This window comes from Amia ocellicauda, chromosome 16 (assembly GCF_036373705.1).
Source record: "Amia ocellicauda isolate fAmiCal2 chromosome 16, fAmiCal2.hap1, whole genome shotgun sequence".
Taxonomy (NCBI): domain Eukaryota; kingdom Metazoa; phylum Chordata; class Actinopteri; order Amiiformes; family Amiidae; genus Amia; species Amia ocellicauda.
The window spans coordinates 4,734,648-4,748,783 of NC_089865.1; the positions used below are offsets into that span (position 1 = coordinate 4,734,648).

General features: G+C 40.2%; 1 protein-coding gene across 1 annotated transcript; it reads right to left on the reverse strand.

Annotated features, from left to right (window-relative positions):
- Window positions 1-43: 43 nt before the first annotated feature.
- tgfbr2l (transforming growth factor beta receptor-like) lies at window positions 44-13,736 on the reverse strand. The gene is made up of 7 exons (XM_066687385.1): window positions 13,565-13,736; window positions 7,947-8,097; window positions 6,809-7,011; window positions 4,282-5,102; window positions 3,995-4,136; window positions 3,655-3,782; window positions 44-3,091 (listed from the first exon to the last, which is right to left on the reverse strand). The coding sequence occupies exons 1-7, from the start codon at window positions 13,617-13,619 to the stop codon at window positions 2,840-2,842; spliced, it is 1,752 nt and encodes a 583-aa protein (XP_066543482.1). The 5' UTR covers window positions 13,620-13,736; the 3' UTR covers window positions 44-2,839.
- Between the last annotated feature and the right edge of the window lie 400 nt (window positions 13,737-14,136).

The window sequence follows — 14,136 nt, forward strand, 5'->3', positions numbered from 1 at the left end:
TAATCAAAAATATTACACCCAAAAGGAATAGATTGGCCAAAGAGATAATTAACACTTTTTATAAAACGTTATTGAATACAAAAGCTGTACAAATGTGACACCAGTTCACAATAAACACAATATATTGTATTTGGTTACAATGCTGTTACAATGATGTTCTCCATCATCATCAACTACATTAGGTACTTGATCATTCCTTCATGTTCATTTTTCATTTTAAAGCCTGAATTCATGTTTTGTTCTGTTTGTTAACTCTACGCATTACAGTGCACTGGGGAGGGCGGGTGTATATAACTGATCAATTAGTTTATATCTTAATCAACACAATGAATCACTGCATTGTTTGAGTACATGGTTCCAAATTACAGATGTGCATATATTTGATTATTACTGTGTGTATATATATGTATGTGTGTGTGTGTGTGTGTATATTTTGTATTCTTAAGCAGTCAAACAGAGGTGGTCATATTGGGTTAATTCCAAATAATTTTACATTTATAATTCACACCCTGGCTGTATATGGTTACCATAAATTCTTTGACTTGAGCAGTTTTTTCCAGAGGCTTGGAGCCAAAAGCAAGTGCACGGCTCTGGATTCCTCGTTTTCAAGAGCACTTGGCTGAGGTCACAGCCAACTCACAGCCAGCCATGTGTTCAAACCCAGAGAGCTTCCCCGTGCCGGACCTGCCACCTGGCATCGGTGTGGGAAAAAACCCGAACCAGAATCAGACCAGGAAGCCGAGCGCACAGTAAGTGTTACTCGTATGAACTTGGGCATAACATTCATCTGAACCATTGAGCACTTGCCTTTTTAATCTGATGCAACACACCTTTGTGTAAATGTGTTCAGTGTATATATATATATATATATATATATATATATATATATATGTGTGTGTGTGTGTGTGTGTGTATATATATAGGTATGGACAAATATTAAAGATTGATGATGATGATGAATTATCCATTATGATTATGCCATTCATAAATCAGCTTATATTGTCCACACTAAAGGGCATTTGAGGGGGAAAAAAACAAGGTATATATATATATGCCAATCAGTAACTATTCAGCCATGCTTATTGGCTAATAAGAGAGTAAATATGTGACTTGACCTGATTTTAACCGACGTTTAATAGGGCTAATTTATTAACCTTCCGATAGTAAATCTGAATTACAGGGCCCTGTTTTTTGTGACTCAAAGCCAGTTAGGAAGCAGCATCAATCACATGACTTTTCAAATGACTAGCAGAGTGAAATTGCGTTACACACAGAGGTCTGTTTTCCGGATGGTAACAGCGCGATATCTAAAGAGCTGCATTAACGCGGGCCCAACTAATGCCTTTATGATTTAAATCAGCGTGATGGCTACTATAAAAGACAGCGCTTTGGCAGAGATCAGTCAAATGTAACTTGCATGTGCTGTACAGACCAAAAGCCTTTTCTTGTAAATGTTTTTTTTTGTTGTTGAGTTTTTCATTTCAGAATTTAATCCGGTCTAGTTATTTTCTGTTGAATTGCAATGTGCGTTTCTCATTCCTCAATTCTACTACAATGTAGTTGATTTCAAACTATATCACCTGCGGATCATACAGACTCAATTTAAAAGACCGTGGAACAAAATTAAAATCATCTTTTAAATGCTATCCATCTCCAGATCTTTCCTTCATGCTATCCTTAGAATTGTTCGACCAAAACAAATCTATAGTCTTTATAAAGGGCTTCCATAACAAGAAACCCAATTCAGAGGTGACGACCCACACATGTAGAAAATGGTCGCTTTGCTTTAGGAAGTTAAACTTTGTTTATACAGGGGGATGGACTGTATATTTTTACATGGCCATATGATATGTTCTAGTGCTATAAACACTGTAGAGCACACAGGCGCGTAAAAGACTGCAGACCTTCGGAATCAAACGCACCAAGTTAAGACAAATGACCCTGAAAAACAACAAAACTCCTCGGTTACAAATGAAAAGACCGATCAAGTGAATGTGTTAGATTTCAAAAGCAGGCATTGTTTCAGCAGAGACGTGGAACTATTGGTTAAAAACAATGTGAGAAGCAGCTGTTTATTCCTTTGGTTTCGTCTTGAGATGATGTGGCTTTTGTTTATTGTAGTTTCTTTGACAAATTTGCCTTTTTTTTTTTTTTGCAAGAGCCCGGGATTAATCAAGCTCAATATCCAAAGAAGACACCATAGCCATATTTTGTCTTTCTATTCTTGGGAGTGCTTCAGGCCAGAGCCAAGACAGGCCAGACCACACAGCTGCCTGGGAAACTGTGTGTTCATGTGAGGCAAAGAGAAATCTAGCTCGTTATAATGGGTCTTTTACTATAGTTATACTGGGTCTTATACTATAGTTATGATAGGTCTTTTATAAGATTACAAGTAATAAAAAAGTAAAGCCTCAATTGGTACATTTCACATTTAATATATTGATGCAATATCCTTTTTAAACTGCTTTTGTTCTGTTTACTTCAAAGGGGGCTTCGGTTAGAGTGGTTAAATTCTGCTTTAAAGAATCGTATCATGCAGAACAATGATCACATCTCTTTAAAAATAAAAATCCCACTCTTTCTGTATCTGAGAGCAATGAAAAAGTCTTCAGTGATATAAAATGTTCATAAATGCACAGCGATAGAATATCTGAGATACATCATAAAAAGAGACCAGCTCTTTTTTTTTCGTGAAGCAGTATCTTGTCCACATCTTCAGCCCTGCTCCATCCAACGGGTCCAGGATATCTCAAAGTTTAAACCACTCCTGAGGTCTGACTACACAGAAGTGCACATCCTGGGAACGAGCCCCACAGCGCTCCGATTTCTTCGCTGGCCTCTACACCTCGGTCACAAGCTGCACAGTCGCAATCCCGTCAAGGGCCGAGGGTTTCTGGACGTCGCTACTCGCTGGTTTCCTCTGCTCGGGGCCCGCGGGGAAGCGGGGGTGGCTGTTGTTGTTGTTCAGGATGTCCTCGCTCTGCTCCTGCCCCATCGCAGAGAAGCGCTCCTGCACGCAGTGGGCCGTGAGTCGGGCCTCGGGGTCGTGGTCCCAGCACTCCTGGATAGTCGCACACAGGAACTTCATGCCCTGTGGCCGGCACCAAGAGATAGGGAGGACATACATTTTAGCTAGAGTCTTAGATTAAGTTTAATGTTATTCTTGGATGCCCAAACAGCTGGAGCCATAGTTCTCTCACCTTAATAATGACTTTTTTTGCAGAATAATGAAGTCAGTGCAATACAGTGATGACTAATTAAACAAAAGGAATGGACAGTATATCCAGTATTGAATCAATGATACACTTGCACACCTTTAACGTGCCGCGTATCAAGGACGTCTTTATCGCTGAGTTTACAGGATGGGTACACAATGCCTTTCTGTACAATATTATGATTCTGGTTCATAGAATTGTATAATTATTTCATTCATCTTCACTATTCTGAACACATGGAACAGTTTGTCAGAAGACGGGTCAGCCTGGCTGAGTCAGACATTTCCCGAAACCGTAAACGTGTTTTGAAAAGACCGAGAAAAAGACAAGTAAAAACGAAGAAGAAATGACGATGGTCTGCAGGTGTATTCTCACTGCCAGCTCATCCTCTATCTCGCATCGCTGCTGTTATCCGTCTCCCCTCCTCTGCCAGCCGTACCTGATGTATCTGCCAGTTGCTGGGAATGTCCGGCCGGCCCCGATCCCGGAGAACCAGGTCCCTCATGCTCTCCACACACGGCTGCTCGCAGACCTTGGAGCCGAACGCCGGCTCATAGCTCTTCACCTCTGACGGGGGGGAGAACAATGTCACAGAGTCACCTCGGGTTTGGTGTTGCCGATAGACTTGCTACAAACATCTTCTGAATGCATTGTGATGTGTGCCAAGTCCAACAGAATTTCGGTAAAAGTTCATGCAAAATAAATACATTTTGGATTACACGTCATATAACATACATACGGTAAGAGCTAATGTAAAAGTTCTTAAAGGAGTCTCTTACCCCCTATGACATCACACCTCGATGACATTTCCCATAAGACCAGGGCCATGGAGTACACGTCCATCTGTTTGAAGGACTCCAGATCCTCTAGGTTGACACGAGACTCTAGGACCTCTGGTGCCATGTAGCGAGCAGTACCGACCTGCCACGGACACACAGGAGAAAGGCTGGTAAAGTGATCAAGGCTATTTTCATTTTATTTTACAATTATAATGGTTAACCACATTTAATAGTCATAATATGTCGTCAAATTTGTGTGATAAAATTAACTCCCTTAATTTCCCTACCTGCCCACTGTTGGCAAAGTCATCCACCGTGAGAGAGAGATCCAGTCTGAGCGCCAGCCCGAAGTCACACAGAACGCACTCTGTCTTGTTCTTCACCACGATGTTGGTGCTCTTGAGGTCGCGGTGGGCGATGGGGATCTTGGGCACCCCGCAGGTCGTGTAGTCACTGTGGAGGTGGGCCACACCTCGAACCATTGACCCGGCCATCAGATGCAGCTCTGTCCAGCTGAGCACGTGATTGGTCAGGTATTCCTGCAGGTTTCCCAGGCTGTGGTAGGCCGTGATGAGCCAGTATTGCTTCTGTACCCCGCTGCCCCTCTCCTCGGCCGTGAGGAACTGCAGCACGCTCTCGTGTTTGAGGTTGATGTCCGAGAAGATCTTGCGCTCATTCTTCCAGGAGGAGTACTCCACCGCGGGGAAAATCTTGACGGCCACCGTCTCGTACTGGCCCGAGGCGTTGTGGTTCAGCCTGGCCCTCCAGACCTCGGCAAAGCGGCCTTTTCCCACCATCGCTTCCAGCTCAATGGGCAGCAGCTCCGTGTTGTGGTTGATGTTGTTGGCGCACGTGGAGGAGATATCCGAGTGGCCGTCGTCAATGATGCCTCCCAGCTTCCCATTGTACTCCCCATTGTGCCTGCTCTCTGGGATGTCCAGGGACTGGTAATGGGTACGTTTGGGAGACCAGTCTTTGGGATGTTTGTTCTGTTGCCGGGTGCGGTAAAGGTAAAATGCCATGGTGGCTATGATGGCAACCAAGAGAGGTGGGAGCAGGCTGATCACTACCACAGGAATGATATCCTTGCTTTGTAACCTCGAGTACCCTGATGAGAAAATACAACTACGTTTTAGAATGACAGTAAGACAGCAATGTTTGTTTTCTGTGCCTTTTTCAATAACACATGCATATACAGACGGGTGACAAATTAAAGGGAAAAAGCTGAATAATTGAGTGGAGGAACATAACGAATGCAGATGCCTCCAAACAGGTGTACTGCATGATACAATTAAGCAGTTAACATCCTATCATGCAGTGTGGCATGTATACAAATGCTGAGCAGGCCCAGTTGACCTGGATTTTGGATTAAGATTGCAAGAGGAAAGGATCTAAGTGACTTTGAAAGAGGGGGCATTATTGGGGCACGAATGGCAGGAGCTTCAGTCACACAGACGCTCAACTGGCTAGTGTTTCAATAGGAACTGTGACTAAAGTTACATCTGCATTTAGATCTATGGGAAAGACATCAGTAAACAGGGTTGGAAACTGTGGTGGAAAGCATTATGTAAAGAAAACAGAAGAGCAACTCTTTCCCAGGTGACTGAGTGTCAATGCAGGATGTGATCAGACTGTGTCAGCAAGAACAGTCCGTCAAGAATGACACAGAGAGGGGTATTATAATAGGGTTGCAGTGCATAAACCCCTCAGTATAAAGACAAATACACATTTGAGAGTTCAGTTGTGCAAAAACCATAGGCACTGGTCTACAGAGATGTGGACAAAAGTGATCTGGTCAGATGAGTCATCCTTCATCATATTCTGGACAAGTGGGCGAGTGCATGTGTGGGACACGGTACAGGCCTGACTGCTGGACCCCTACAGTGAGGGGGTCCGGAGGCTCTGTTATGCTGTGGGGGGGCATTTTCCTGGCATGTTTGGGTCCACTTGTCCCCTTAGAGGGAAGGGTCACTGCACATCATGACAAAGTGATTCTGAGTGATCACCTTTATCCTATGGTGACACATTTCTATCCTGATGGGAATGTCTCTTCCAGGATGACAATGCCCCCATCCACAGGGCACGAGGGTCACTGAATGGTGTGATGAGTATGAAAATGATGTGACTCATATGCTATGGCCTTCACAGTCACCAGATCTCAACCCAGTTGAACACCTATGGGAGATTGTGGACTGACGTGTTAGACAGCGCTCTCCACCACCATCATCAAAACCCCAAATGAGGGAATATCTTTTGGAAGAATGGTGTTCATCCCTCCAGTAGAGTCAGAGACTCGTACAATCTGTGCCAAGATCATTGAAGCTGTTCTGGCAGCTCATGGTGACCAACACCTTACTGAGACACTTTATGTTGTTTTTTCCTTTAATTTGTCACCTGTCTGTATATCTCTCCCTATACAAAAATCAGACTATATAGCTAAACAGCTAGAGAACATTAAGTACTAAAAAGGATGGGGGAGCGGATTTTGTCAGGACTGCTATATTAATGAGCTTCTCCTTGTGCAATAGCGGGAATCTGTAGCTGGCACTCATATCCTTTTCTATAACGGAGAGTAATGGTTCTCAACAACTTTGAAGAGCTCAGCACTTTTGAACAGAGACTGAACGACCTTGGGAATCTATCCCAGCATTCAAACCACCCATATTTCACCCCAATTAGTGGTATAAGAGATGCTGAATTTCAAGAAATCACAAACAGGACAGGGAAGTTTGACCTTTCACAACAAGATTCACTAAAACAGAGACAACAATGGCAGGAAAATATTAGTCACACGTCATTTTGAACGGATTTTACCGTTGAAGCCCTTTTCAAATATCAGCTTGTCGTTGCACTCATGCTCATTCACACAGGCGCAGATGTACACAGTGCCTTCATCAGAGGACTGCTGCACCATCCGGCACTCGCTGCTCGAGTAATTGGACAGCACGATGTCCTCTAGCGCGTGCTGGGGATGGTGGCACAGCGTCCGGACACTCACGTTCCCGTTGTCCTGCCTCCTGGATCGGACGCAAACAGACACAACTTTGAATCACGGTGGGGCAAAGATAATTAAAGAGAGAGAAGTCCAGTTCTGTACTACAGTTTTTTTATTTTTGTCATAGTTGTGGTAGTGTTGTTTTTAGTTTAGACATTAAGAACACCAACTTGACTTGCTACATGTATATTTATAATAGAAAAAAGATGCACTTCAGAAAGCCTGGATAAAAACAAAATTAAGTCCAACATAATCCATGTTTATTTATATAAAAATAAGTTAAACATAATTTAGCAGTTGTAATACTCCCTCGATTTATTCAAGAATTTCCTAGATATATTTAAGACATTCCAAGAAAATCAGATATGCGACATTGGTATTTGAATAAAAGCAGGTATGAAATGTGTACTAGAGTCATGCTCCTCCAGTGAAAGAGAGAAATGTTTCCTGAACTGGAACCTTTTCTGTGATGTTTTTATTATTATTATTATTATTATTCTGTGTGGGATGGTAGTTTCTAATCGCATGAGCCAACTTTCCATTTGCTTTTCCCAGCAACCTCTTTCTGCAGCCAGTTGGCTCATCCTCAGGAACCAGAGTAACTTTAGAGAAAGTAATTCAGTGTTCGACTTTATTAACCCCATGTCAGTTTTCCTTAAGAAGACTGGAGGGAATTAAAATTAAATGTCTCGTGCATTTTTCTACAAGACTTGACATCTCGTTAGATAAAACATTGATTTAATATCAGATTGGACACAAAGACTAATGGCAGAAATAATCACTGACATCTTTAACAATCTTATTTCCATCCGATTCTTTTTGAAAGTGATTAAGATTGCATTGGAACACACATCTACATATCTGGCAAGAAGCTTTTTTTAAAAGGTTTTCAAGAATAATGAGCTCCTTTGATAATCAGATGTGATGTTTCAGCCTCACCCCCCCCCACACACATACCATATGGCCACACAGATCTCGTCCGCCTGGGAACAGAACGAGCCGATGGAGCAGTTCGTGGAGCAGATATTCTCCTCACACTGTGGTCTGGAATAGTCGCACCATTTACAGAAGTTGCTGTTGATGTGTGTAAAGGCAAGAACGTGAACATCTGCAAAACAAATCAGATCATAAATTAAGAGGGGCGTCTTCAGAGAGCCGTATGGATTCAGTTTAATTCAACCTATATGTTGCACTCCTCTCATGTTTGCATATTTGAAAGCGTTCATTCATAAAGCTAAACATGCCATTTTAGCTCAACAACAACAACAAAGGACAGTACAGCATTGATGCAGAAGTTGTAACATCAATACTAGCTTTTATGTCTTTTCCTTTCAGTGTCCTATCAGCTTCCAGCTTCATACCAGATCTCATTTACACTGTCATCTTTTTAGATAAAACATTGCTCAAATGTTTTTAGTTTCTAGTGTCTCCCACAATTTATTTTTGCTACCCCCCCCAAGCCTGTGTATTAATTTCACACAGTACAACACAACACAAGACACTGAGAAATGCCACAGAGGAACAGGCTCGAGTCAACATGCAACCGGGATCAAGCGAGAGATTATGAGCCGCTGCGCTGCGGGACACTCCATGTGTTCGACTTCCTCTACTTTCGGCCGCGATGCCAAACTGATCAGAAGAAATTGACCTTGACAGCGCAGTCGTGTTTGCGACTTTGATGTCATATTGTAGCCATCTCCACATTTTATGGAGCAGAGATAAGCGTTGGATAGATTCACCCCCTTTTCAATGATTTACTCACAGATTTTCCATGCAGTAAGAATTTTCTTTTATGTTTATGGGTGCCAACAGATATCTACTTCCTTTAGGAGGATTTGTGTGCCAGGTGGACCTGAAATCACCAGCTAGCATTGGCTCGTTCACAAGAGCTACTGGTAAAGTTCTGCTTTGACAGAAAACTTGTACTATAAAGCTGTTTCATGTCTACTTTAACTCAAATATTTATAATACAGCTGCTGTGCTTTGTCCTCATGATAATTGTAACCACTCTTGTTAGTCTAGATCAGACCTTTCTTTTCAGTTTTGACTCCTTGGGAAGCAGATATTTAAAATAAATGTATATAAATGTAAACTGATTTTATAAAACAGCCATTTAGATAATTTTGTAATATCTGGAGAAGATTATAAAGAAGCTTACCCTTGCAGGAAGTGAACGTTTATGTCAGTTAGTTACTGTAAGTGACAAGTTATTGCTTGTTTGTTCTATGAGTTTGAGTTTGGGAATGTGGTATCTAAAAGGAGAAATCTTAACAGATCAAACATACTTAGTGATTTAATGTATGCTCCAAATCTAAAACTAATACCCTTAACTTCCTGTAACCAAGAAAAAAGTAACGATATCATTTTCTAATCTTTGGCCTCTCTGACACTCATGTGTTTTTGTCTGATAGTTATTACCACGACTCAGTCCTGAATAACACGGTTGCCAGATTTTTAAACAGGAAGTCAGTTCTTCTCTGTCAAATCAACACAATTTACACACCCAGAGTCACAGGAGATGATTTTCATTTAAATTAAATAAATAAATCTGACAGCATTTGCGTGCACATTGTGAGGGCATGCACCATGTTTTTATCTCAAGGGATGTAAGTATGGTGTTATGTGTAAACACTGATAAGTCACCCCTAGAGGGTTTATCCACTACCTAAACCACAGTGTTTTTCAGTTCTCTTTTATTGTTTGATGGTTCACCAGAATTTGCAGTCCTACTGTGATGCTCCAACAGACAGGCTATAGCTTTTCCAGAGAGACGTTTACAATATTGCAATACAAGACAGGAGACACACATAGATCACCAACACACTGCTACTGCACAGAACATTTTCTAATTGAAACCTAATTCATCTTTACATGCAAGTAACAGAATCATGCATGATCTGACTGTAGTTGGCTCTGTATTATCAGATAAATACTTTGGCCCTTGTTATTTTGAGATGATTCAACACTGTGAATGTATCTTTAAGACTCTGCAAGTTGTCCTTCATTATCTCGCCTTCAGTGCTGTGTATTTTCACATTTTGGGCTGATTTATTTGTATAAATGACAAATTCCATTCTTAAGGACTTCTTCCTTCATTTCAGATGTTTATGTTACAGCGCTAAATTTAACACAAACCCTCTCTGTACATCTATTATTTAGAAATGTAGTTTTTTTCCAGCAGTTATACTATAATATGTAGGGGGTTTTGTGGCTTGACTAGGGACAATGGCTTTTTTTATTTATAAATCTGCGATGAAGACAGGCAGGGGATCTGCTTTCCAAACATCTTGCGTCTGTATTCTCTGGAGTCCCAAACCACAGATTGACTGCCACATCACAATATATTAATTGTTAATTAGACCCATATGGACCCTTTCCATATGAAAACTACAATGATCTAATAAAGCTGCACAAACATTAAAAGAAACAGTATACATCTTTAAAAAGCGTTCCAGATGTTTTCTCGACGCTAAACATCAAAATACAAAATTCAAAAAAAAAAAAGAACAGAAAAAAACAGAAAAGCCTGGATAAGCAAAAACTCTGAGCAAACTTAAAACTAATTAAAATCAGCAGTTACTGCTCCAGAAATAAATTAAATCCATAAGTGCCAGCCTGAGCCAAGTTAAAAATACAGCCCGTCAATGTGTTGCTGGGAAATTCGACTAAAGTGTGCTGGGAAGGGCGATGCAGATATTGCGCCGCATTGAGGTGTTTTTACATTAAACAGGTTTGTTAATTGATTCCTATTCGTTTACAGTACTCATAAAACACGGCACCTTTAGAACTATCTACAGAGAAAACACATTTTCAGATACTACAGTTTTTATAAAAACAAACAAGAAAAACATTCTACTTAACTGCTTTAATCCACAAAATATTTGATGGTTTTCGTTGTTGTTTCAACAGAAATTAAAAGACAATTTAATAAACGAATGAACCACACTTCTGGGAATGATTAAAATGTATGTTGCTGTGGGAACTGCACTCAAGTTATAGGAGTATGAAAAAAGTTGACTGTATTGAATGATTGAACATGTACTTAAATGCACTGTTATGTGACAATCCTTAGTGTGTATATATAATATATATATATATATATATATATATATATATATATATATATATATATATATATATATATATATATATATATATATTATGATCCAGTCATTCCCAGTGTAATTCTCTTTTCAGATCACATGCTACAGTACTGGATTGTCTGCTCAACAAATGGATGTCACAGTTATTACTTCAGTTTATCAATGAATGAAGAAACTCATCTTTATTGCTCTTGCAGGTCCCATGAGAACCATTTTTAACGAAGAGAATTAGGTTCTGCAGGCCTTGCCAGAGACAAGCACAAATACTACCGTCCGCCGCCAGGGGAGGGGGTATGTGAACTACACACCAATCCCACACAAACAGCAGGAGCAACACTCTACAGCACTGTACTAGCACACAATACAGCAGGGGATTTATCTGAAATTAAGTTAAATAAACTTGAGGCCAATTGGAGGTAAACGGAAACTGTTCTTCTTGCAAAGACATCACCAAGAGCCACTCATCGGACTGAGAGAGTTTTTAGTGTATTATGACAAACTGTCAACAATGGATAGACACTCAATAAGTGATAAAAGTAGCTTAGTAAGGGACTAATGCTAGTAGAGTGTCTAATCTAAACGTGTGAGAGAGAAGTTGTCTTTTAATATAGCATAGGTTTTGATATGTATGATGATAACCATACCCAGAAAAATAGTGAAGTGTCTAGAACAGGTTTGAATAACCTACACAACCATATCTCTCTCCTGCACATCTAAATAAAGCTAATATATAGAATCTTTAATGCATTTATTAAACAGATGTATGTATTCAAGATATGGAATGCATTTGAGTAGGGCTACTACAACATCAAAGCTGCCAGCTGAAATGGAAATTGCCAACATGACATGTTTAATTTTTAAATGATCTAGGCTGAGATTTATAAGGTCGACCTCACACTGGGAAACACCTAAGAGCCTTCCAGGACTGCTTTCCAGAAGGCTACGTGACATAAAAAATAATGCAACAAGAAAAGATCAGAGCTACAAAGACAATAACACAATTTCTCCATGTGTTTCTGCTTTGTTGTGTTTTCTATACAAAGATCTTTGAGATAATGATGTACTCAGATCCCATTAACATAGGAGCTGGCTCTGCTCTGCTGGTCCTATACACTAAAATGTTTACATGATCTTCAATCCTCTTTTAAACAATTTCGCATGCCAGGAATAATATTTAATATATGGCGAATTTTAAGTGCTGCCAAAATCTATATGCAATGGTACTTTTTTCTTCTAAGGAACTTAATGGTCTACCTGTACACTTCAATTCTGCCTGTAACTGTGTTTACAACCAACATGTGGAAAGAAAGAACTAAAAATGGAAAGAAAGAATAACATACGAAGGCTGATATAATTAAAATTCAGTGTGTGGGTAGAACCCTCTTAATCCTTGACAGATGTTAAATATATTATACTTATTGTACTGAAAGAAAGCATTAAAACAATGTTATTCAGTTCAAAAGAAATGCATGCCATTAGTTATACTCTGCTAATGGCACCATAATAGACCTATTCTATACATCCCACATAGTCTGTACCTACATAACAGATTTAATTTCATAGTTTTAATCCTATTTTTCTTAATCGATTACAAACTGATATCTATCCAACATCTCTCTCTCTCTCTCTCTCTCTCTCTCTCTCTCTCTCTCTCTCTCTCACACACACACACACACACACACACAATATATATATATATATGATTAAAGATTACAAATAAATGTCTGTTAATATATCGCTAGGACACACATAAACAAATATTGTGATCGTATAACTCGGGGCTAGAATATGTAATAGGTTAGAATATCGCACAGATGTGACCCCTGAAGAAAGGCCATATGCTACATCACATTGACAATTACAATATCTATGTCACATCTTAACGCCCAATTCCGTTTTTTTCTGAATTCCCGTCAATGAAAAGTACGCTTTGAAATGTGATTAAAGGAAGACTAATAACACTTGACATTTACACCAGGGATCTGTACTTTTAATGATGCACGATTTGTGACACTGAAGTCAGTGGTTTCAACTTAATAGAAATTAGTTCTAAGAAGAAGAAGAAGAAGAAGAAGAAGAAGAAGAAGAAGAAGAAGAAGAAGAAGAAGAAGAAAAGAGTTTGAAGAAGAAAAAATACATATATTTTGACTTAACTGCAATATACGCGCCCCCCCCACCCCCCCAACACACACACACACACACACACACACACACAGTAACTCAGTTTCAATACTTTGATTATATAAATCAGACAACACTGCTCGATTAATATAAATCTGCATTCTGCAATTTTTCATTACACAGTCCTGGAAATATAATTAGATCTTTAAAATGCACTTTGTTTCTCTTGGATGACAGCAGAAAGCTTCACTATCCCGCACACGGGCTTTTTATAAAAATTCAACGTGCAAAGAAAACAATTGAAATGTCTTGAGACGAGGACGGAGTCAAGCAGAGCTCCCCGATACTCACAGAAAGAATGGATCAGGACAGATGTTGCAGCTGTGAACGTCCAGCAGTACCCCATTCTCCGGATAGTAACAATAGCAAAAAATCAAAACGTCCAGCCCTTTCCCTGCTTGCATGCGAAATACTGGTTCATCTGCACATTTGTGAAAGTTAGACTGGTTGTAACAGGGTTCTCCGGGTTCGGGGCTTTTGGCTGCGGTTCAGGGTAGGCGGATCCAGCTGTTGCCGATCCAGCTGTGTGGGGCCCCGCCCAGGAAGTGGAGTTCATGAATGCCATCATCACACAGCACAGCCCGGCCTCTGGAGCTGCAGAAGGGGGGCAATGTCTTTGTATAATAGTAACAACATCTACCCCACATGGACGCACGTAATCAAGGGGAATAATCTGCAAGTAAAAGTCAAATTGAGCACTAAATTAAATAAAGAAAGTAGTGCATTTCGTGCTTGTTGTTAGTATGCACCATTTTCCATAACTCCCGAGACTTCACAGCTCCAAGTAAGAAGAAAACAGCTTCTTTATCATAGTTTATTTATTTTATTAGGAAGGAAACACTTGGCACAATGGTTGTCAGCAA

What these genes read in the sequence shown, in the direction of transcription:
- tgfbr2l (XM_066687385.1), bottom strand. Translation starts at nt 13,619, where the DNA reads ATGGGGTACTGCTGGACGTTCACAGCTGCAACATCTGTCCTGATCCAT. An exon ending in TGTCCTGATCCATTCTTTCT is followed by an intron (nt 8,098 to 13,564) that starts GTGAGTATCGGG and finishes TTTGTTTTGCAG; the next exon opens with ATGTTCACGTTCTTGCCTTT. An exon ending in GAGGTGTGATGTCATAGGGG is followed by an intron (nt 3,783 to 3,994) that starts GTAAGAGACTCC and finishes CCCCCCCGTCAG; the next exon opens with AGGTGAAGAGCTATGAGCCG.